We start from the raw sequence: 25293 nt of genomic DNA, 5'->3' as shown, positions 1-25293 counted from the left end.
GATTCTTTTTAGTCAGCTGGCCGCCTTTTTGTTGTGGCGTCAGGGGATTTTAGATCATTTTCATAAGCCCTCTGTGAACACAGGGCACATTCCTAGTAACGCACGGCGCATCTCATGGCGGGGGGATCTCACTGATGACAGGCAGGTTGGACAGATTAGCCTTGGCCAAGTCCCAAGACGGGGTTCCTGGGCAGATGTGACCTTCCTGGAGTTTGGCAGAGACAGAGGCTGGCCTCTGTCTCTGGGAAACTAGCAGCTATTTCAACAGCGACCACGTTTTCCCTTCGGGGTTTGCTGAGGTGCTCGGAGACTTGGATAAATGACACTTAATTGTTTCCTGGAGGAAAATTACCTCAAGGGTGAGTTGAGTGACCAGGGACTAATTGCAAATGCAGATCACTGAAGACAGGCTGTGCCAGGGAGCATTCTGGACAGGAGCCCTCACCGCTTCTTCCCGGGTCACCTTAGTGCCCAAGAGGAGCCTTGCACTAGTGGCGTGGGGCCACGGCGTGTTTTCTTAGTGTGCATTTCTTACCCGGTATGTGAGTGTGGAGACACATTCCTCCCCACCTGCCACTTACCCACACCCTCAAGCACACAGGCCGTGGGTATGTGCGTGCATGAGAGAGAGGGAGAGAGAGAGAGAGAGAGAGAGAGAGAGAGATTGAAGCAGGAAGCTGAATTTGGATGGTGTCCTCCAGGAGGATTGAAGTTTGAGACTCATAATCAGACATCAGCCATGTTTCTACCCATAAGGGTCCTAAGATATAAAATATAAAACTCTTTAGTGTTAAGGTTAAGGGCTCTGGAGTCCACAGAAGTCAGTACAGAGCCAGGACCAGCCTTTGGGTTTTTTGACACTCAGGTTAATGCTATGTCACCACCACCACCACCATCATCATCTAAATTGCATTTTTAAAAAATGCTTGTTTATTTTTGAGAGAGAGAGAGCACGCACGAGCAGGGGAGGGGTAGAGAGGGAGGGAGGGAGACACAGGATCCGAAGCAGGCTCTGTGCTGATAGCACAGAGCCCGACGTGGAGCTCGAACTCACGAACCGCAAGATCATGACCTGAGCCGCAGTCAGATGCTCAACCTACTGAGCCACCCAGGCACGCCTGAATTACATTTTGAGTAGATACAGAAGACTATTTCTAAGATATATGCGGGGTATAAACGGTAATCAAAGAGTGAACACCAGCATACCCACCGTGCAGTGAAAGCAAAGGGCCAGACCATTCCTTTTGAAATCTTAGTAGTGACATTAGCCACTGTCCCTGAATCTGTGGTAAACATCCCTTGCTTTGAACACTTAGGAGCGGGATTTCTGGCCACAGAGCATATGCACACATTCAGCGTTACGAGTTTGTTCCAAACTGTTTTCCAAAGTGGTCGAACCCGTTTATGCACCGGCAGTGGTGTGGAAATGCTCCCCCCTGCTCTGCTTTCTTGCCAACACGTCAGCTGTTTACATTTTTGCTCGTCCGGTGGGTGTGAAATGTCTGTCTGCATGTGTGTGTTGTCCGTTCGGGCCTCATCTTCTGTGAAGTGCCTGTTCACGTTTCTTTCTCAATTTTCTTTTTGGTTCGTAAGCGTGTGTTACAGATTCTATATGTGTAGCCTTTGTTGTGAGCGCTGCAGACAGCTGTCCCCCGGTCTATCGCTTGTGATGAACATAAATTCTGTTTCATGTACTTGAACATATCATCTCCTCTGTAGTTTGTGCTATTTGTGTGTTAAAAAAGGGCTTCCCTGGCCGAGGGCATGAAGGTAGCCTCCTGTATTTTATCTAAAGGTGTTGCCTTTCAGGTTCGGTGTGTAATCCACCAGGAATTGATTTTTGCGTGTGGAGTGTGGGAGAGTCCATTTCCCTTCTTTTTTTTTGTTTTCCTTAAAGGGATGTTCAGTTGTCCCAGCACCATTTACTGAAATGATTGCCCATTTCCTCTTGCTCTGAACTGTCGTCGTGCTCGTGAATCAAGTGTCCATCAATGTGTGGTTTGGTTTCTGGCCTTTGCTCTTGTGTGTTACTATCAAGTCTTATAAAAGCATACAGACAAAATTCTGTCGAGAGTTTGACTGAAATGACAGTGAATCTGTAGGTCAATTTTGGGAGAATTAGTATCTCCTTATAATATTGAATCTCCCAGTTCACTTACATGGTGTATTTCATTTAGGTCTTCTCTGTTATGTTTCAATAACATTTATAATTTTGTCCATAAAAGTCTGGCACATCTTTCTAGTAGGTTTATTCCTAGACCTTTGAGATTTTAGAGTTCTGGGTACAGAATTACATGTTTACCTGTTTGTTTCTTCTGATGCGTGAAAATGCAATTGATTTTTGTACGTTAATTTTTTTTTCTATACTAATTTTATAGCCAGCATCGGATCGATCTCTTATCAATAATGGTAATTCGTCTGTGGATTATTTTTTTTAATCAGTTATTATTATTATTTTTTTGTGTGTGAATAGTGAGAGCTTCTATTTTCTCCTTCCCTATCCTGATAACTTTTATGTTTTCCTTACATCACTGCGCCAGTGAGGACCCGCAGCGCATTGTCGGGGCGAAATGGCCATAGGGGCCACCTGTTGTTCCACTCTTAGCGGGGCACTTGCTGTGGGTGTGGACCATTCCCTGCTATTTCGGGTTTAAGCTGTTTCATCTTGGGTAGATATCACATTGTATCAAATGCCCTGCCTGTGTCTATTGACCTGGTATATTTTCTGGTACTGGAATCTGTTACCCTGTTATACTGCATTACTTGGTTTAGCGTATCGAATTACTCTTGCGTTCCTGGAATAAAACTCCTGTGCCAAAAGTTGTTGCAGCCAGTTTGCATATCCATACTTAGTTAGGACGTTTGCACTGACGTCTCACGAGTGAGGTTGGCCCGTGCTTCGCTCATATTTTTCTCCTCTAAGTCTTGTGTTTGAGGTGACACTAGCCTCATAAAATGAGCGTCGAGACGTTCTCCCTTCTTCCGTGTCTGGAATTCTTTGTAACTCGGGTGCCTGGTGGAGGTCTTTGGTAAAATCACTTGTCCTTAGCGTGATTGGGAAGACTGGAAAGTACAGATTCTCCGCCTTCTCTCTCGTGCTTTTCGGGGACCGCCGCCCTGACTTACACATGGTTGACTTTTGAAGATACGGGAATGTTCTTGGCGTCACGGCATCTTCGATGCGTAAAAGTCGTTTGATGCTCCTGAAGCCTCTCCTCTCAGGCTGATCCATTGATTATTTATTTGTTTTCACAGAGAAGTGATTGAAAAGAAGCCCGAGAAGTTTAAAGTCCAGTGTTTGACAGACATCAAAAATCTGTTTTTTCCAAACACGGAACCCTTTTACGCTGCTTTTGGAAACCGACCGGCCGTAAGTAACAGATGGACTGCGTGAGAGCTCTTGAAACTTTACTGTCTTTCTGACAGCGGTCATCGGAAGGGTGGGCCTGGGTGACAGTGTGGCGCCAGCATCCCCTCCCACCAGCAGTAGTTGTAAGGAGAGACTGCACGTTATTTCGTGGCCTTTTGTTTCCTTGGAAGCTCGGCTAGTGGATTTCAATCTGAAGCTTGCAATGTCGGACTAGAAACTTCAGATTCCAAATGACTTGCTGAATTAGTAAGACAAGAACATCGAATGGGCTTGGCCCCTTTCTACCAGGAGGGTACCACAAAGCCAAGCCTTAATGCCACGGTGAATTTGGCATCGCAGGTTTCAAGAGCACTGTTGCCTACGGTAAAAGATTTTACGTGTACTACCCACATTTGCTGGAGAGTCTAGCAGTCTGGATAATACAGTTGGGTACTAACTTCCCAGGGAAGAGAATTCCCCTTTTGAAACTTACGCCTGAGAAAACGGGTCAGAGAATAAAACAGCCTCAAGGGGTGTGAGAATTGCAGGGGACGAGGTGACGAGGTAGGCTGTTTACTCACTAGCTCAGTTCTTGCGTGGATGAGCGAACCGAGGCCCAGGGGCGAAATCTGATTTAATAATTTCACATCCAGAGATATTCTTTCTTTACACTCCTTGGAAGTATAGTTTGTGGTTAATGAGAGTTTATAAGACTGCATCAGATCCGGAATATTGCGTATTCGTATTTACAATGAACTCTTTTTTTTTTTTTTTTCTAATTTATTTTTCACCAAATACAGGATGTGTATTCGTATAAGCAAGTAGGAGTGTCTTTGAACAGAATATTTACCGTCAACCCCAAAGGAGAACTTGTACAGGAGCACGCAAAGACCAACACCTCCTCGTGAGTATCGCGCACGTTTTGTGGGATTCCTGGGTCGTTACGTTGTCGTTGCAGTCTCAATCTTGGAATGATGCTTCACGGTTCACAGTCTGCCTTTTTCTCCTTTGTTTCCTGTGTTTTAATCTTCAGTTCCTGCCAAGAAAATGTGTTTTAACTCCTTGCATTTTGTCCAAAACCTCACTTTTGGACAGTCTGCATGAACTCAGATCCCCTCTGGATCCCCACAGTCTAAACTTCGTGGACGGGTTCTGCCACCGAGTGGAATGGAACGAGTTTCAAAACTGGTGGTTTAGATTTGCCAGGCTAGGCTCGAAAAGCCTGGCATGCAAACGGGAAATGTAACCAGACTGAAATAGCCCGTGAAGCTGTATTTACAGGCGAGACACTCTAGGTGTTTTCACACACGGACCTGAGATGACGCTCACCAGAAATGTAGGAATTCTTCTCGTCCCCTTGGTCGGAGCCCCGTCCGCCTGAGGCAGGGGGCTGACTTGGGCTCCTGTTTGAAACGAGGCGTCCTGGCCGGCTGCCGGGTCTGTCTGGACTCTGGGGTGCTTCACCGTGGCCTCCTAGCTCCTCAGGGTGGGAAGCCTTTCCTTGGCCCTCGTGGTGGTGAGCTTTGCCCACCGGGCGACCCCGGGCACACGGTTGCCCTCCTGCTTGGCCTGTTCCAGAGGCTGCAGGTCTGTGCAGACCTAGAAAAGAGCCCGGGGCCCGAGTGACCCCATGGGGGCCTGTTGGACCCTCTTCACGGGGAGGAGGGGGGCCGGGGGTTTGGTGTTCTCCAGACACCTCCAGTGGTTTTAGGTAGAGGAGAGATTTAGCTTCCCCCCCAGAGCACATTTTTACTTCCAAGATGATCCTTTCACCTGCTCAGGCTTCGTGGAGCCCAAACGGGGGCCAGCTTCAGGCTGGAGGGAGCCCTGGGGCCTGCCCCCCTCAGCTGCCTCCCCCCGTCGTGCCTGCTTCTAGGCAGTTCGCAAGACACGTGGGGAGAAAGGACAATGGAGCCAGGGGCCTCCTCCGTCCTTGGGACATGAGGCTGCCTCCCGACTGGCGACTGGCGGGACAAGAGTGGGGACGGACTGCCTCCTCCCCACCAGCCGTGCAGGGTCTCTCTGCCCGCTGCGCTCGGCCTGGCCCCGACAGCACCCACCTGGGTCTCTCTCCCGTCTCCCGTGTTCCCCAGCACAGCGCCCTCCATGTGCAAGGGTTTCCTGGTCTGGAGAAGGTCTAAGAAGAAGTCTCTTTTTCAGAGTCACAAACAACTTGAACTGATGGACGCTGCACGTAGCAGGTCCGTCACAAGGGGGCGTGGGAGGAGGGTTCGCCCCGGAGGCCTGTGAGGTTGTCACGTTCGCTGACGTCTCTTGGCCCAGGGTGGACGGCTGCGCCTCGGAGGGACTCTGTCCATCGTCATCCCACGCCGGGCAGGGGCCGCAGCCCTCCCTGTGCGGGAGCACCTCTCCTTCCTGTCTCTGGCACTGAACTTGGGGCCGTCACCTCGGGTCCCGGGACACTGTCCCTGAGAAACCCCTGAGCCGCCTTCCGATGGAGCCTTGCCGGTCCGCGGGGCCCGGGGTAGAGTGCCAGCTGAGCGCAGACAGGCCCAGTCTGCACCCGGAGCACTCCACAGTTTGGATCTGAGGCCTGCCACCGAGGGGCTGTTCCCGCGGGGGGGCGGGGGCGAGGCGCCTCCCACAGCCACAGAGCTCAAATGGGTCTTAAAGCCGGGAGGCATTTTAAAAATCTGTTTCACTCCCCAGGAAACGCGTCATTCTCGCTCATTAGGGGAGATTCTGTGCAAGCACGAGGTTCCGCATAAGCCCTTCGGGGGTCCTTTATTAAATACACACTCTTGTCCTTATGGAATAAGTTATTTGACGCCTGAGAACATGCGAATTCCCGGAGTTTGTGTCGAAAGCCCATTTTGGTTTTTAGAAAATTGGAACCGGAGGGGGACCCAGTGACTGTCGGGGAGGACTCTGGGGAGGTGCGGAGAGGTCTGGGCCTGTCGGAGTTTCTAGTTGGAGGCGCCCGGAGGTCTGAAAATGCATATTCAGTGTAGCAACGTCCCTTTTGTACATAGGCCACAGAGACTAACACGCGGCGTCTTGAGAATACACACAAAATGGCGTGGGAGACTATTGCAGGGAATGTTGAGAAACGCTGATCTAGCCCAACTCCATGTTCTGTAAAGATGAAGGGCCTGAGGCGCCCAGAGAGGGCAAGACACTTGCCTAAGGTTGCACAGCAAATAAGGTGGGAGGAGATCCCACGTCTCTTGTCCCTCATGCTAGCTGAGGCTTTTTCCCTAAGGCTGATGATTAGCGAGGGCTGATTATTTCCTAATGTTAATAATGTATGTTGAAGAAATTCCTCGAGCACTGAATATGCATTACTTTATTGTCACGTTTGGTATTTTATTTAACTCTCATGCGAACACTGGGGCAGTTTTCTTTTCCTTTCCCTTTCGGTTGAGGAAGTTACGGCTTAGAAGGATGAAGCCATTTGCCCAGGGTCACTCAGCAGAGCTGCAGGTCTCGTCTGTGTCCCCTTGACCCAAGGCCCAGGCTCTTTTCCTTGCACAATGGCAGCGGTCTCTGTTTGATGCTCCAAAGACGGGCTTTATCTGAGGTTCTTCTCCCTGTGCTCGTCCGTGAGCTCCACGCTGATTCCCGCGTGTCCCCCTTCTTCTGTCCTTCCTGCCAAGTCAGGTTCCACCCGCCTTGCCCAGGGGGCCTTCTCCACGCCTCTTGCCATCCTCCCTGATGGCCTGTTAATTGGTGAGGAACTGTTCTAGAACAACTGCCATAGTGTTAAGCAGGTGGCTCGTGTCCCCGGGTTGGCGGACGTCTCCTAACTTCCAGGCCCCGCGCAGGGTACAGGCAGGTGTCCCCTCGGCTGGGTGTCCGTCGGGGGCAGTGACGCTGTCCGTTTTCCTTCCAGGTACGTGCGACTCTGCGAAGTGGTTGACCACGTTTTCCCGTTGCTGAAAAGAAGCCATTCTTCGGACTTCCCCTGCTCGGATACTTTCAGTAATTTCACCTTTTGGAGAGAGCCACCGCCACCTTTCGAAAACCAGGATGTTCATTCTTCCTCCGCATGAAACGTCCCAAGCAGCCTCCTGACGTCATGTGAAGACCCGGCGCCCCCGATTAAAGGATAGGTTTTGGGAGCCGTGGACCAGGAGCCCAGGAGCCTGACGTGCCGTCGTTTGCTTAAGAGCAGAGAAATCGGAGGGGCGTCTCTCCCCCTTCCCGGTGCCCCGGGGTTGGCGTTTCTGAGTGAAGAGTGAAGGGGGTGCTTTGCAGGCTTGGGGGGCGGGGATCAGGTGCGTTTAAAGCGTGGGAGGCATGCCTCGGCCATGGCTGAAAGCCAGTGGCAACGTTGTCCGGTCCCGTCCGGTCCCTTCCGGTCCCGCCCGCTCCCGCAGCAGCTCGTGATGGGCTGACGGGCCACGTGGCACAGGTGGCTGCCTGGGGGGGCGGGGAGGGGGGGGTCCCTGCCGATGACAGTTCGGCTGAGGAACGCCAGATGCGCAGGACTTCGGTAGAGGAGGGGCACGTGTCCATTGGTGGCCTGTGTGCCACACTTCCTGCTCGTGCAGGGAGGGCTGAGGGTCCCTGGCTCTGCCGGGTCTCCGCCCTCACCCTGCTGGCTTGGCCCGTGGGGTCCCCCTGCAGTATTTGCCGGCGGGTCTGATTGTTAGCTGAGGAGTTCTGGGGTTCCTTTGGTGAAAGGTAATCTAGGTCATGGGTGTCTTTCCCTCCCCGCCTCCTCAGTTTCGTGGCCCGAGGCTGGAATATTCATGCCTTAATGCACCTGCGGCAGACGTTTTATTTAGAATGTGCTTTGTCCAGCTGTCTGTAACTTTGTAGCGCCTTAAGTTCGGATGACAGTAGACGTTACTAGGGCAGTGCTTTCCATCCGCTCGACTCCCTGCCAGCAGCCTCTGTCCAGCCGGGCGGTGCCGTGGACGTGGACTTGAACTGAGCTCGTGCCACGCGGTAACGATGGGGAGTTCTGTCGGGAGCTGTCAAAAGAAGCGAGGTGGTTTTACGAAAATAGTTCCAAGAAGTTATGTTCTTTGTAGGCACGACGGTTATTTATTGCTTCACTCTGACTGGGTTATTGTTACGAGCATTTTAGCCATATCCCTCCTATTATAACTGTCGTTAATACATTAAAAAGACGTAGAGGTTAGACCATCCAAAGAGCCTTCTTCTGTATGTCTCCCGACACTGACCTTCTTTTGGAATTTCTGGGTAATACATTTTCCTTCACTTTTCCCCCTCGAATTAAGGGCAAGGGGATAAATAGTAATTTGAGTGACCTTCTTTAAGCCGGCGGAAGAGAATTCCATTCCCTGTTTGTGAAATTGGCTTGTGGAGAGAACAGTTGGAAAAGTGAAAGAATTATTTTGGTAAAAGATTTTGCTTTACTTTTTGAAGTATTATTTTTTTAAAGAGTGTTTTACTCCAATGACTGAAGTGCTTTCCTATCTATATCGCATATTGTTAGAGTCCTAGGGGGCAGAAAAGGCAACAGCTGAATGACATTTTACTCTTTCTGTGAAAGAAAATCCAGGCGTGTGGCCTTCATTGTGACCGGCGGGGCTCTGTTAGCAAGGGGTGCCTTTACTGAACGGTTCGCGTGGCCGCGCAGAGAAAGGCAAACACGTGCGTGTTGTGGATCCCGGATTTGCCTAGCGACGTGACCGTGCATGTGCAGATTCCCTTTTAAAAAGAATTAAAAATTGTTCTGCCTTAACTGCTCCAGGCTTGTTCATTAGTGACCTCTCGAAGCTACGTGAATTCCGTCACGAGGGTGTCTTGGGGTGAGCTTGAAGTGGTGTGAACCACGTGTAAGGTCGCGGGCCTGCGGAGGCTGACGTGGTTTGTCCCTTGCGCTGGGAGGGATTGGGCTTTGAGGACACGTAGCGTATCCCACGTCGTGCCGTCCTGTGCGCCCTTCATCAGGATGACCCGCTGTAGTCATTCTCTAGGTAGGAGAGCACGCAACTCTGTGTTCCTGATTTTGATGCACCTTACGCCTCCGCACGCTGGAACAGAGCATGGCTTCCAGAAGGTCGCACGCTCGGATGTGCGTCAAGTTCAGGGCGTGACCCCTCGCGGCTTCCGAAGATGGGATTTGTATACGGCCGCACACGTGTGTGTGTGTGTGTGTGTGTGTGTGTGTTTATCCGTATTCACACAACCATCACCCGGCAACCCTGGGGTCACGTGCTGGAATGCTGTATTTGCAGCACACATTTCAAGGTTGCCCTGTGGAAATGAATCCCTCCCTAGCGGCGTCATCAGATGATCATCCCGTGTGACGAGGGAGAATATATATATATACCTGGCGTATAGAAAACTATATACCTGGTGCACGGAGGGATGGCTGCACCTTCAGAGGGAGCTCCCTCTTTAGTGTCAGGCTTAGATTCCCGCCTTAAATGTATTTTCTCCACAAACTTGGGTCTGTATTTGTACATGCTGGTACCACCATAAAACCCCTGTGATGCTCCGCTGTGTTGTGCTGAATGCGAAGCTAGAAAACGTAATAAATGAGACGGATGAGAGACTCCTCTGAAAGTCAGGCGTGTGAATTTTAAAGAGTTTTCTGGTAAGTTATTAAGTTGCTGACTTTCTACTGTGTGAGATCAAGCATATTTTATTCTCAAAAAAAAAAAAAAATCCTTGAGGTGATGAACTGCTCAATATTTGGAATAAAAGAGCCAGTCTTTTCTGATGCCTTTGGTGCAATACTGAGCCTCTGTGTGCACTTGGGAGGGAGTAGAGGGGAGGGGCTTGTGTCCCGGGCTCGCCCTACCTGGGTGGAGGGGACTCGAGAGCCCGGGTGGGCTCGGTTAAATGTTGCATATGCACATCTTCCCCGGGCGGCCCGTAACTGACGCTCAACACAAGCAGATGCTGGGATATTTAAGGTGGAAGAACATCGCCTTCTGGGTGCATAGACCAGATAGAGGAGGGCGGGCTGTGGGTGGGTTAGTTTGCACGTTACAGGCAGGCTCTGCCTGGGCCCCTTGCTACCTCTCGGAAGTGGCTAAGCCGGTCTCTCCCCACCAGGAGGGGTTTTAAGATGTCAAAACACTAATAATATACAGAAAACAAATGTACAGACTATACAGGTTCCCTTGCCCGCATTCACCACCCTCAATTTGGACGCTCGTCTGTGGTATACCTGATCCGTTTTTCATTTTGAATGAGTCAGGCCGAGCCCTTGACTAGTTGACCCAGATCCCTTGAACGCCGTCGTTCTTCCTGACTGGATTTTGCGCATCGTTGGCACGCCTGACACAGCCCGCCGATTTGCCTGGGTCAGCCCGGGTGTTTGGGGACAAATGTTTACGAGTATTGGTCCCCACATGGGTAAAAGATGGATCCCCGGCGCCCCCCTGAGCTTCTCATGAAGCGAGAGCCAAGCGGGCCATCCGGGCATCTTCGGGTTAATGCTTGTGTATCTTAAAAACACAACAAGCCCTCTCGTGCCCCGGAACATCACCGATTGATTTCCACCACTGATTTCAGACCGTGTAGGCTCTCTTATCGCGTAGAAGCAAAATCAGCGTGAACTGGAGTCTTTGGGCCCGGTGGCCCCCCACCTGCTCCCGCCCTGGGCCACTCTTCCCTCAGTGATATACCCCTAGGCCATTCTGTCGGCATGCAGGCGGCTCTCACACATGTGCTGGAAAAGCTCCTGCTGCCGCTTGAATTTTCCCGGGGTCTCAGCTGTAATCACCTGGACGATTTAAAATACTTTGTATCTTGTCAGTTTGAAATTGACACACCCGCCCAGGGTCATATCGCCCTTTTCAACCCCAGCGGGAGGGACATTGACGTCGGCGGGGTGGGCAGTGCCCACCCACGTGAGGCCTCAAAGTGCCCTTTCCTACAAAAGGTCATGCGTGAGGCCCATGGTGCATCGCCGGGACGGGAGAACAGTCGTGGAGGGAAGGTAGGCAGGCCTCGTCAAAATGAAAAACCACTGGAGTCTGAATCTCCTCGCAGCAGGAGCGTCCTTTGAACCGGCTGTTCCAGGAGCTGTGTCCGGTCACCCGGCACTCATTCCTCTTCCTCCCTTCGTACGTCTGTACTTTGTCTTCAGACCAGGGGGGGGCGCTGAGTGGGAGCCGTACTGCCCTGCTTCCGTGGGCCTGGGCCTGGGGTGGGGGGGCAGGTGGTGGAGAGGAGGGCATCCCCCGCCCCTGCCCTGAACAGAAGTGCTTAAAACACCATTAACGTCTCCCTCCTGCTTCGGATCCCTTTTCACACTCCGGTGACAACCAAAATTGGTGGTGAGGCCCACCCCCCCCACCCCCCCCTCGTGCTCGGGCGGGAAGGCTTGGTGTCCACAGGAAGCCTGAACGTGACCTGATGGAAGTGATCGCCGGAAGTCAGCAGGCCCTGTATGGCCACCTGGGGGCACAATCAAGTTTGCTTTGGAGGCACAGCCTTTCAAAACCTGATCCGGGCGGCTTTGACAAAGGCCCCTCCTGCTGGTGCTTGTCTTGGAGACCAGCCAGGTGTGTTGACGGCCTGTGGGGGGGGCGGGGGAGTGCCCCATGGGGAATGTTCAGGCACCGAGGTGCCTCCGGTCGGCACAGCCCAAGGTCAGACATCACCAACCAGCTCCGAGGAGGGAGCGGTTTGTGGCTGACTGTTGTCTGGGTCCAAGGACCGTGTAGATCCGCGGTTCTTAAAGCCTGCAGCTCCAGCGCCCGGAGGCTTGTCAGAAATGCAAGTTCTTGGGCCCTACCCTAGACCCACTGAACCACACCAGGGGCGTGGGTCCCACGTCCCGTGCTAGTGAGTCTGGCCCAGGGTTCTGATGCGTGCTCAAGTTCCGGAGGACACAGCTGAGGAGCAGATCCTTTCCCGGGGGGGTGCTGCTTGTGTAATGCACCAACCTGGCCTGGCCAGAGTGACAGAAGGGACCACCTGCAGGAGAGTGGCCCCTGGAAACCCAGTATGGGGGCTCGAGTGAGTCACAAGGTGTTGCGGTAACCCTTTGAGGCTCAGCCACCTTCCCCGGCATCTCTGTGGGCTGCTGGTGGCAGGCAGGGGACTCCGCCTGCCGAGCCGGCCCCGGGCCGCCGGGTGCGTGTGAACAGCAGACCCGGGCCGTGCCCAGATTTGCTGATGGCTCCCTTCCTCCCCCAAATGGTGGGAGCCTGGAGGGGCTGTCCTGATGCCAGCTCTCTTTTCACTGCTGCAGGAAGTCCATTCAGCCCTGCATTGCCTTTAATGAGTTTTGCAAGCAAGTGGCCTCTTCCGGTGACTCACTCTGCCTTTTGTGCCCCGGAGATTGTGGTTTTAAGTTTCACTTTGGAAAGTAACCACCACTTCTGCTGCTTTCTCCGCTGCTGGAATCTGAACAAGTTACATTCATTTTGCAACAAAGAAATGTAAATGCAGGAGGGCCAGTCATATTTCTGCTCTGATTGTAAAAGCATCCTTTTCCGAGACGGATGACAGAGCCAAGCTAAGAAGAAATGGTTTCTATGGTTCGCAAGTCACACGTTCGCTTTGGGATCTTCGTATTTTTCCTTCCAGACAGGCTTGATACTTTTGTTTGTGTTCTTTGTCTTCTGGATGCATATTTCAGGGATAGCCTAAAAATAAACAGGCTTGCTGACTCAGTGAGGTGGTTAACCTCTGATTTATTGAGAGAGACTTAGTTCTGGACAAAAGTTTGTGTTCTCGCGTTCACGCAGTGCACAAAGCATGATGATTGATGGAGGTCATGTCTTCTACGGTAACGTTCTCGTCCGATTTTGCACACAACTCAGTTTATGGTATCTGAATAGATGCATTTCTTAGGATTAGAGGGGGTGCTAAGCGGACAGACCCCCAGACAGTACTTTTTTTTTCTCTCCAAATAACACCGTCATCTTCAACACGTTGCAACAAACTATATTATTTTTGTGTAATTTAACGTAGATAGGTACAAACGTAAAACCGTAGCTCGTATGTAACAATAAAACCAAAATGCAGTTAAAATGGCGTGCAGCTAAACTACAGCCGTAACACAAATCAACATGAGTGTTGTATCATGGAAAATTGAGCCTAGCGGAATGATGTTGGATTCGGGCTTTTAAGAGAGGCATTTGTGTTTCTTTTTGATATTTCATTTGTCATCTTGAGTCTCTCGACTCTTGAGCATGGTACATCGCCATTCAAATCTTTGTTGATACTGACTTCCACCAAATACAGCAGTTGGAAAGTTCTCATCACATATTTCCGTCTACGCGGGCGGCCAGTGAACTGTTAGACATTCTTACATCAAGCACGGGGGGGCCTTCGGTAAATCCTGTCCCGGGACAAATGTAGCACTGGCTTGGATTGAACCGCCCAGACTCCATTGTCCTAATTTTCTCTGACGTGCCACAAGAGCTCCGTGTGGACATCACTGCCATCATTTTGTGTGCTTCAAGCATCAGCACGCTTGGGGATTGGGTGTGGGGCACCCCTCACCCTTCTCCAAGATTCTGACTGATGGAGCGTGAGCTGACTCAAATGAGCACGCGTGGGTCAGCTTTGCTGTCCAAAGCGATGGGAGTTCCTGAAGTTGCCTGAAGCTAAGTTGAAGCTTTTAAATCTCTCTTCACCCTCAAAGCTGGAGAATGCCTCCCCTCTCGGGCTCCCTGGAGGTGGGGGGCTTCCCAAGTAGTCTTTTCCCCGGTGCAAGAGCCTCCTCCAGTGCCTGAGCACCTTGGAAAGGGAGAGAGCCCGCTTCCTGCTTCTGGGCACGGCTGGCCTGCACTCTGGTCCCGTGGGCAGAGGCTCAGGAATCCCGCCACCCAGACCTGCCCCTTCGTGGGGAGGAAGAAGGGGCCGCTGAGCGGAGACCCTGGGACGGCCGCTTCTAAACCTGCTTGTGTGTGGTCACTCTAACAATGTGGAGCCTCCTGTGGTCTCAGCGTGCACCTACACCCTTCAGGGCGGCCGGTTCTGCTTCTAGAGGGCCAAAGCTATTTTGGAACTTGGAAATACGGTTTTGTTTGCTTTGGGAGCAAGTTGGGATGGCCAGGTGAGAGCCTTTGCACGGAGTTAGGGGGGACCCTGGGATGCGAGGTGGCTTTCTCTGGGGACTGGGGACGCTGGCCTGGCAGGACCTGCAACAGGGGACCCGGGCCGCTCCCCAGTGCCCCAGTGTCTGTGCCGATCGACTCAGCACCTGGAGAAAAGGTTGGGGGCGGGATCTTACCTTGACACTTTGAGATAGTGGGACCTTGGGTCTCCTCTGTCCCACCTGAGCTACCACACACCACCCAACCCCTGCAACACTGGGCCGATGAGAAAGCTCCAGACCTGGGGCGTCCTGAAGTACCCTTCCTGAGGTGCCCTTGCCATCCCCATGGAGGAGGAGGAGAGGACAATGGCTTCGACTCGTGCTTCACAGGAGTCCTGGCTTCCTCTCCCGCAGCAGCGGCAGCACCTGGCGATTGGTAACATCTTGGCAGAGTTAAGTCCTCAGCCAATGTATAAAAATGGAAGTCCGGACGTAAGGCGTGGTCTGGAGCTGTCCACGGACAACGGATGAAGACGAGCTATGAAAAGGGCAAACGTCAAAACAGCGTGTCCCTACGTGTCTGGGGGAGCGTCTCATCCAGGCACGTGAGTAAAGCATGGCTGTTTGGAGCCAGTTTACAAACGGTTGAGATGCTTGTTCATATGTTCAGTGAAGCGGGCCCTGAGCCCTCCACCGGCGTGCCCGTGGACTGTATTTACACGAACGCACCCGAAGCGTGTCATCGCAGTTTGCGGAGGACTGAACGTTCTCTGGCGACTGGCCGGCCTCCTCTCCTCGCCGCGCGTCTCGAGCACGTCTTGGGCCGGGCCTCCCCTTCCCCAGGCTCTCTTGCAAACTGGCCCCCACGAGGCCCTCTGGTTGGCCGCAGAGTGGCACCTCATTCAGCGCATCCACAGTCGCCGAGCCAGGCCTGGCCGGGCCAGGGAATGGGGATTGTCCGGTTGCCCTGCGTCATCCCCGGTCAACCCTGAGCCCCGTATAAGGTCACGCTCTTGTATTTCGTTGCAAAGCCACTGACGCAGCGCCTGGCACCTTGTACGTTCCCAGAAAGGTTGATTTGAGACGATCTGGACTGTCTCCTGTTCCGTTTGCAGGCTCTCCTCGTGGCCTCCAGCGTCCTACCTGGGTATCGCTTTTCTCATCCGTGAAGTGGGAGATCGTCGTGTTTCCTGCTGGTCCTACGGGGTTGCCACGAAGCAAATAACGGCATAATGCAGTGGGGTGTGTGCTTTGGCTACTGGGAGATCTGGCACACCTCTGAGCTTTATCAATCAATGCTATTTCAGACCACTTTTTGCCGTCACGCACTCCTTTTTATTGAGGAGAAAACTGAAGTTCAGAGAGACGGTTGGAGGGCCTCTGACTCGGAAAAGGTAGAGCTGGAACTCAGGTCTCCAAGTCCAGTGCAAGTTCAAGCATCATCAGGCTTCGTTCCCCCCCCCCCCCCCCGCCCCCCCGAACGGGGGGCGTAAGGGTGGCCACTGGGACGACAGAGGTGAAGTGTGCAAAGATCAGGGCAGTCGTCCCACCGTGTCCCATCACGTGAGCCAGCCTCCGGGACTGTCCACGCAGGAGAGGCTCCAACGCCCCTTCCGGCTGAGCTGACGGCAACAAGAGGACAAGAGCAGGGACCAGGCCGTGGAGAGACTTGAGGCAGCTGCCACATTGTCCCTCAGGGTCAAACCACTGTGTGTGCCACAGCTCACTCACTGCTTCTTAAAAAAGCTAACGCGTTTCATAAGATGGGGGTAAGCACTTCCTGTTTGGGCCAGAAACAGATGCAAACCAGACCCTCTTCCTCTCGCCGACCGATCTGGGCCTTTCAGCTCAGAAATACCATCAAGGACCCATCGTGCTTGGGTGGGGAGATTGAGGCATATATAATGAAGCTCTGGCCAGAGGCACCCTCTTGCTGGCTGAGCTGGGAGATTTGCCAGGGTACCTGAAACCTACCGATCGGACCCATCAGCTGAGCCGAGGGCATGGTGTTTGGGGCACGGGACTAAAGGAGTTGTATTCTGTTCTTTGTTTGCCTCCGATGTACGACCGCAGCGTAACAACGGAAAGGAAGAGGACACTCGTGTGCTTGCTGAAGGTTTGGTGTAGAATATCCTGGCAGAAACGTTCATTGGTCTGGGGCTTCCGGTGAAAATGGGGCAGGGACCGGGAGTTTGGAGACCCTGAGACTCAGGAGTGTGGCCGTGGCCAGCTGCCCTCCTCAGAGTCCCGCTTTCCTGTGGAGTGGTGGTGGAAGAGCGACTCCCTCCCAGGGACTCAGCTGCCCAGCCCCAGCCCCGCCTCTAGGTGGGGTCATGCCGCACGACATCTTGGCAATGGGGATGTGATCGCCTCTGGGCCAAAGCAGTTAAAAAAAAAAATATATATATATATAGGTGTGCCTTTTTGACATTCTCCTGTCCATCCATCAACGGGAAGTCAGGGTCTCTAGGGCAGAGCCACCAGATCAAAGGAACCTGGGTCCCTGAATCACTGTGTGGCTGCTCGGATGCCAGATACGGAAATGGATGCTGTGGGGTGAGGAATATGTTTCCATGGTGATAACCTCGGAGATTCAGAGGCTTATTTGTTTTTTTTTGTTTTTTAAAAAAAAATTTTTTTTTTCAACGTTTATTTATTTTTGGGACAGAGAGAGACAGAGCATGAACGGGGGAGGGGCAGAGAGAGAGGGAGACACAGAATCGGAAACAGGCTCCAGGCTCCGAGCCATCAGCCCAGAGCCGGACGCGGGGCTCGAACTCACGGACCGCGAGATCATGACCTGGCTGAAGTCGGACGCTTAACCGACTGCGCCACCCAGGCGCCCCTCAGAGGCTTATTTGTGACAGCAGCCAGCATGCCCACCCGGAACGTGGGGCGAGGGGGCAGGTGAAGGAAGATTCTCATGGGAGAGGGACACGGTGGCCCAGCAGCCTCAGGGAGGGGGCTGGCGACGGGGAGGGTCAGTGTGCTTCAGCCTGAGTTTTACGGGGTGTTTTTTTTTTTTTTCGTTTTTAAAAGGAGGGAAAAAAGGACATATATGTTTGACAACATGCAAAATGCTTCTGGGAAGCTTTCTTGGGTACCATGTTGCAGGGGGAGAGGGAGGTGTTAGCACTACTTTGAAAAGATGATGCTCAATAAAAAAAAATTGGAGCTATCAGCCCCAGAAGAAGTCAAAAGTTATAGACATTAAAAATGTGTAATTAGGAGTTGGGGGGGGGGTGGGAAAATCTACTGGAAGTCAGTGCATAGTATCTAAATTGGACTAATCAAAATAGGACGGCATATTCATATCATTTAGAAATCTATTCGCAAACAGCAGAATAAATAGCCAAACTCCAAGGAGAGGAGAGGGTTGGAGGGGGGAGTGTGTGTGGGGTGGAGAATAAATAGCCAAACTCCGAGGAGAGGAGAGGGTTGGAGGGGGGGGTGGTGTGTGGGGTGGGGCTAAGGCGGGGTGGGGGGGGGGCCAGGCAGGGTTAGATTTTGTGCTGTGTCTTCCTGTTACTACTCGTTGACTTTTAGCACGATGTGACTATATTATTTTGGTTTGGAAAAAAGTCGAGTGAAAATTATAGAAGGATAAGGATGCCGACAGAATAGATTGAAAAGGGAACCAAAGAACAATGGGAAAGAGGAGAAGGAAAGAAGGAAGAGGAGGAGAAAGGAGCTAGCGGGAGGAACAGACCAGGACCTTGCCTCTCCTGTTGTCCATTCTTGAGTATTTTCTAAGGGACCAGCCTTCCTCACTAGTCAGTCTCTCCAAGGACAATCCCTTTTATTCCATCTAGTGGCCAGTTTTGAGAGTACTGATCCATTTATTCATAGGCTGCGTTATGTCTGGAGTGAGTGTGTCTGAAATGATCACCGTTGTGGCTGAATAGTGTCTTATACTGCAGGGCTAGGACTTTGGAGGAAAAAAAAAAAGCATTTGAAGGGATAAAACACGCTGAAGACCTACTGTGTGACCAGTGAAATGTCAGGAGCTCGTGGCCAGCGGAAGAAGGACATCTAAAGAAATCGTGTGCTGTTGTGGGGCAGGTACCGTGACAGAAATGTGCCCTGGGAGGGGACCAGGGAGGGAGGGTCAAGTTCATCCGGGGGTGGGGATACAGTGGGTGTTATTAGGGGAGAGGAAGACCTTCTCTGGGGTTGGCGGGGGTGCCTTTACGGAGTCTGGAGTGATGGCTGGACCTTTTCCAGCTGGGGAGCGTCCTGTGGTGAGCTGGAAGCAGCCATGAGCAGACAATGGTCAGAGGAGGGGTGTGGGGTGCCATGGAGGCCTGCCTGGAGGTGGCTGCAGCCAGCGGGGTCAGGCCGGGGCAGGAGGGGCACCGGGTTGGGCGGTGAGTTAGAAATCTCACTCCGGAGGTGAGTGTGGACCCGGGGTCGGGCCGTCAGGGAGACTTCATGGAGATTGTTGGGGCAGCTCGGATGGGCAAGGCTGAGGGCCCAAACCTGGGCAGTGACATGGGGCAAAGGAGCAGCCACAGAGGGGAGCCCAGGGGGAATCCGGCACAACTCCCAAGTAGCCATCATAGGACCTAAGTGCCCGGAACCGGCCAAGGGCACCGATGGGGCAGCTGTAGCGTCAGCTGGAGACATGCTGTGTAGTTGACCCCTGAGGAACCCCCACCTGGTGGCAGGAAGCAGCAGGTAAGGTGTCCGGGTTGGACATAACTTTGTTGTCTCCAACAAGGTGGTCAGGAGAGATTCAGACACGGGTCCTGCCAGAGAAGTTCCATTCTGGTGAGTTCCAAGATGGCTCCTCTCTCAAAGCTGCTTTCCGCCCTTTCCCTGCACCGCCGTGATGCCTGGCTGCCTTTTCACGGGAAGAGGAAGGGCGGATATGCTTAGTGAGGCCTCCCCTGAGCCAGGACAGGTCTCACTTCTGGGTTGAGCAAGTCTTGGACCCTCTTAGAGTCCCCCCTGGGGCACAGCCCTGAAGGCCTGTGTGGGGCCCTCAGGCCTCTGTTCTCCTCTCCCTCGACGTCTCAGCCCAAGCCTGATGGAGTGGCCCTGGCATCTTCACACCTGAGGAGAAAGAGGCAGAGAGTCTCAGCTGGCCTCTGGTCCAGAGGTGCTGTCCATTCCTGCTCTCCTTTATTCTAGCTGCTTCTGTGATTTCCTTCCCAGCTTCTACGTCCTACATGCCTGTTAGCTCTCCATGTGTATCCATATTACAATTGAGGGATTGAGTGGGGGTGGTAACTGATACATTTTTGGTGCATTTTGGCCAGGAATCTTCGAGAATAAACCTTATGAGTTTTACACGAAGCGGAGATTCTTGGTGGAGAGGCAGAGTTTACCGGACTCTCTCTGTGGGCCTCGAGTCTCACTGGTCCTGAGGGGAGGCAGCAGCTGTGTCCTGCCATCAGAAAACAGCTGTAGTTGATGCTGGTGGGGGGTATTAGGAGGAGAGAACCTTCTAGATCTCACTAGCAGGGATTCTTAACCTTGGTTGTACATTAAAATTAATATGAAAGGGTTTTTAAAAAAATCACTGATGCCCAGGGGCGCCTGAGTGGCCCAGTCGGATAAGCATCCGAATTCAGCTCAGGTCATGATCTTGGGGTTCATGAGTTTGAGCCCCGCTTTGGGCTCTGTGTTGATGGCTCGGAGCCTGGAGCCTGCTTTGGATTCTGTGTCTCCCTCTCTCTCTGCCCCTCCCCTGCTAGCACTCTGTCTCTCTCTGTCTCTAAAATAAGTAAACATTAAAAAAAAATCACTGATGCCTGAATCCTACCCCAGACCAAACGAATTTGAGGCTCTGAATCTCCACCCTCCAGCGGGGTCAGCTTGGCAGGGTAGTGCTTGCATCATAAACTCTCGATTGTTGTCGATTCGAAAGACCCAGACTGTGGGTTCAACCACAGCAGCATGATGGTGGGTTTTATCTATAAAAAGATGAAGACCTTTGTGACCCAGGGGAAGCAGTTGTTTTCTGAGGGATTTTCCATCTTCTTGGGTAATGCAGAGAAAAAAAAAAAACCCGAAATGGAATTATCAGGAAACAAGAAGCTAAAAATAAATGTGGCGTGCTCGGTTGGCAGGAGGGAGAGGAGACAGATCCGATGCTTGGTTCAGCATCAGGATGCCAGAAACATCTGGGGAAACCGAAACGAAGAGGTTTTAAGAGGCAGAAGAGAGCCTCTAATAAGATATGGACGCTGCAAATTTCTCGAGGTTTCAGGAAGACAGAGGTGTCTCTAATGTCACTTTCTAGGGAACAATTTGCTACTATCACCGCGAAACTCCTCAAAGGTGAAGGCGTCCTGCTGTATTTGTGTTAATAGAAAAAAACATGTCAAACAACTGGCCAGACACGCTGGTATTCCGGTGAGGCTGAAACCAAGGATATGTAGCCTTTTCATGTATTTTCCACTTATATTCCTTCTCCCAGCAATTATAAAGTCTCTGTTATGGTGTTTGGCTGGGCTCTGACCTCTACGGGGGACTGGTTCTGCCATCATAATCCTCTAGGGCTTGGAATTTGCCAGGGTTTTCTAACTTTCATGGGTGTGGGATTGGCACTACAATAATCTCGTGGCTGTTAATGGATCTTTGGGAAAATGGGACCTATGAGAGATGGGCATTGGATTTCTGTCCCTTTGCAGGAGCTAAAAGAATCATACCCCTCCCACTGGAAGGAGTTTGGTAAGTGGCAGCTTCAGAACAAACCCATCTCAAATCCATTCCATCAGGACCTTCTCCCTCAAACACGGAGCAGAATGAGAATTTTTGTTTTTTTTTAAATTTTAAATTAAAAAATGTTAATTCTAATATAGTTAATTATAGTGTTATATTAGTTTCAGGTGTACAATAAAAAGGAGAAATTGGAAAGAATCATTTTAGACTTCAATTTCTTTGGCCTTTAATTCCCATGTTGAGATTAAAAAATGGGAAATAATTTACCGTGTCCATATTTGGGATACAAAAGAATATATATATGTACGCATATATATTGTATATATAAAATATATACAATATATATGTACATATATATAATATATAGAATTTATATATGTACATATATATAATATATAGAATTTATATATGTACATATATATAATATATAGAATATATATACACACACATACACATGTGTGTATATAGACGCATATACACATATATGTGTGTGTCTGTACACACATATATACGTGCGTGTGTATACATACATATATACACACATATTTGTGTGTATACAATTACATATATGCATATGTATATGTGTGTGTGTGTATATATACATCTGTATACACATATATATGTGGCTAGAGGACTGGTTCCAAACTCAGGTTCAGCTGATCGAAAGTCAACACACAAGAGACAGACATTGGTGGGAAAGGAAAGTTTGCTTTATTCAGGAAGCCAGCAGTCTGGGAAGACAGCAGACTAATGTCTCAAAGCCCACCTCCCCATCCAGGCGAAGCAGGAGGATTTTAAAGGGAAAGACTCAGGGGCGTCTGGGTGGCTCAGGGGGTTAAGTGTCCAACTTTTGATTTCGGCTCAGGTCATGATCTCACGGTTTGTGAGATCAAGCCCTGCATGGAGCTCTGTGCTAACGTTGCAGAGCCTGCTTGGGATTCTGCTCCTCTCCCCCCACCTCTCTTACACACGTGTGCATGTTTTTTTTTTCTCTCTCTCTCTCAAAATAAATAAATACACTTTAAAGGGAAAAGCTCGGGAGATGGTGAGGGGGTTACGTTCAGGAGACGCTGGTGCTCAGTAGGTAACCATTTGTCCTTGTGATAGCTTCCAGATTCCTCTGCGCTGCCAGTTGTCAATGCTCCCAGGTGTCTCTCAGTGAAGGGTACCCCTGCAGCCCAGCCAATAAGCCGCATCCCGGCAGCGCTCCAGACTCCTGATCCTGTACCAGGAGTCAAGGCTCCCAGGGATCTCTTGCCGAGGATCCCATGGTCCATGGTGGCTGTTTTCGCGTGCCATCAGGCCTTATCTTCTGGAAAGTCTGGTCCTTTGTTCCTCAAGGCCAGCGGTCTGCAGGATCTCAGGGGAAGTAGGTTAGTTCTGCTACAAACCATGAAGTTTGGGTAAGCAAGCAAGGAATGCATTAGCTTCAAGCAAGTTAACAATTAAGACCAGTTGGAGAGCTGTTATGTGTGTGTGTGTGTGTGTGTGTGTGTGTGTGTGTGCGCGCGCGCACCTTGATATATATTTGGGCTCACTGTATAATCTCTCCAGGACTGTATTAGACAATATGGACCGACTTCTTTACAACATGGAATCGAATGAGGGTGAATTTCAGAAGAAGGGAAATGTGACCTTGGGGTTAATTAATATCCTGTTCTTTCCCATTTCAAAACCTTTGGTGATACACATGATGCAGCAGTAGGCATTGAGGGAGTGGCTTCGTGGCTCGGGGAGTGAGGGCCCCCTCGGGAGGACAGCTGCACACATAGACATGCTTGTACGGCTGACTCAGGTCCGGTGAATGCGTCCCATGTCCGGTGACCGCGGCCAGTCTATTGGTTCTGGTCTGTGTTTGACCACGTAGAATCGCCCGGGGATCTGTGGGCACCGTGAAACATTCAAATGCCTTCCAACAACATGTACACAAACCGACCTTCCTGGGGTTCACAAAATGTCCCCCAAAGACATCGAGTTGTCACAAATCGTCTTTAATATTTTTAGTTGTGCGACATTTCAGGTGGGTTGTGGATTTGACACCCCCTTGTCCCAGGCACATATCCACTCTGTGGGTGGACTGAGTTTCCTATTTATTCAGCCAAAGATGTAGACACTTACTGGAAGTGATGTGGTCACACAGAGCCGAGAGCTACGATGCATTATAGTTTCCTTGGCCCTTCATTTATCTGCAGGACACTAGCCAGGTAAGGCAGGCTCTTGCTGGGACTAGGAAAGTAAATTTCTTATTCCCCAACATCCCGGAAAACCCAGTTCTCTGCAGTCCACCCCCCGGATCATCATATAATTTTCTCTATTGGAGTTGGAGGAGAGATGAAGGGATCGGTTTCCACCGCTGTGGGAATTACAAGTCCGAAATTTGCAGCCAGCGTGGCTGGCTGGAGACCCGGGGAGAGGCGATGTTGAAGCTGCTGTCCAAAGGCAGTCAGCAGGCAGATGTCCTTCTTCCTCAGGGGACCTCGGGCTTTTTCTCTTCAGGTCATCAGTTGATCGGATGAAGCCCACTCACGCTCTGGAGGGGCGTCCGCTGTACTCAGAGTCTATGGATTTAAATGTTAATCGCATCTAAAAATACCTTCACGGTGACACCTGGACTGGTGTTTGACCAAGCATCCAGACACCATAGTCTAGCCAAATTGATGCATAAAATTAACCAGCACAGAGGATAACGTTTAATCTCGAAGTATTGACTAGCGTAGCTAGGATGTGAGAGCTGTCTGACTCCGGAATTTGTTCCATTGAATCACCCTATCTTGTGTGTGTGTGTGTGTGTGTGTGTGTGTGTGTGTGTGTGTTGCACTGGGACTATTAGCCCGAGTCTGCTGATCGTAGCAACCATTTTTTTTCCTGCCGTGAAAAACTGCCCGTCACCTTATGGAAGAAGAAACCTGGGATTTTCCCAAATAAGATACAGACACGGCAAATTTCTCAAGTCTTCCGGAAGACAGAGGTGTCTCTAATGTCGCTTTCTAGGGAACAGTCAATTTGCAACTATCACCGCGCAACTCCTCAAAGGTGAAGGCGTCCTGTCGGATTTGCGTTTATAGAAAAGACTCAGCAGAGTGTCTCTGGAAGACCGTTCTCCGGGACCTGGCATTGCGGGGAGGCAAAAGTGTTCACGGATAGATGCAGGAAGCTAAGCTCAGGTCAATTCCGTTCAACGCAGTTCAATCCAACCTGCCTTAGTTAGCTCTGATTATGGGCCAGTTCGCTCTGGGCCACGGTGTGGTTTAGGAAGAAAACACACAAACACGCACGGCTCATGCCCTTTGGGTCTGCTGGAGCTGGAGGCAGGCCAGCAGAGAAAATTTTGGAACTAAAAGGACTGGAATTCGTGTGCGAAAGTAGGAATCCAGGGCCGTCACTGATGGATGGCCTGCCATGGCGTTCAAGGCAGACATCACTGATTCAGTTCTTATGAGACAGTATTGAAAAATACAGTTTTAAAAAGACCTATTTAAATTTGTATTGCTTTTATGTTTTATCAACGTTTATTTATTTTGGGGACAGAGAGAGACAGAGCATGAACAGGGGAGGGGCAGAGAGAGAGGGAGACACAGAATCGGAAACAGGCTCCAGGCTCTGAGCCATCAGCCCAGAGCCCAACGCGGGGCTCGAACTCACGGACTGCGAGATCGTGACCTGGCTGAAGTCGGACGCTTAACCGACTGCGCCACCCAGGCGCCCCTGCTTTTATGTTTTAACAGAGCTTAGTTTGCCTTTGACAGAGAAGTTAATGATAAAGTACAGTGTTGTGTGTGTGTGTGTGTGTGCACGCGCGTGTTTGTGTATAATTAATTGGAAAGAACCAACAGCCTCGGATTTGAATCCTAATTGGTGCTAAAATTGAAATAAGGTAAAATTATGACTCTCATGGAAATATATAATGAATACATGCCAAGGATTTTATTTCGCTCGTTAATTAATGAGGAAGCCAGTAAAATGTAAAAACAGATTCAGTGAGGAATTCGGAGAACACAAACATATAGGCAGTCAGGCATCTGAAATGAATGTACAATTAGATGCAAGGCAGTTCAGTGTCCACAGGGCAATAATCAATTGTATCTCCAAGGACCAAGCTTCATTTGCATTTCCGTGGACAAGAATTATTTGCATTACTGTCAGTTTTCTACAAATTACAGAGTTTGGAAAATAACACAAAGATGTGCAGCGGGTGCAGATTTTTGCCAAGATGCTCTAGAAAGAACACCCAAGAATCCATTTTTTTCCCATTTGATAGACTTACAAAATTGGCTTCTGACCCCGGGGAATCCTAGGATAAGAGCTTTGTGCAAGTTATTTAACTTCTCTG

The 25293-nt window shown here is 50.8% G+C and overlaps 1 protein-coding gene across 11 annotated transcripts in view; it reads left to right on the top strand.

The window, feature by feature from the left end:
- The window catches only part of LPIN1 (lipin 1), a 130632-nt gene extending 121606 nt beyond the window's left edge, over positions 1-9026 (top strand). For all 11 annotated transcript variants that reach the window (XM_045447687.1, XM_045447690.1, XM_045447693.1 and 8 more), the window contains 3 exons: positions 3256-3370; positions 4150-4253; positions 7203-9026. In XM_045447687.1, coding sequence (XP_045303643.1) covers positions 3256-3370; positions 4150-4253; positions 7203-7362 — 379 coding nt within the window. In that variant the 3' untranslated portion in view covers positions 7363-9026. The remainder of the gene's footprint in view (positions 1-3255; positions 3371-4149; positions 4254-7202) is intronic.
- Positions 9027-25293: the final 16267 nt, after the last annotated feature.

This window comes from Leopardus geoffroyi, chromosome A3 (genome assembly GCF_018350155.1).
Source record: "Leopardus geoffroyi isolate Oge1 chromosome A3, O.geoffroyi_Oge1_pat1.0, whole genome shotgun sequence".
NCBI classification, from domain to species: Eukaryota; Metazoa; Chordata; class Mammalia; order Carnivora; family Felidae; genus Leopardus; species Leopardus geoffroyi.
Note: the sequence above shows the minus strand (reverse complement) of the source record. Positions and strands in the feature narration are given on the sequence as shown.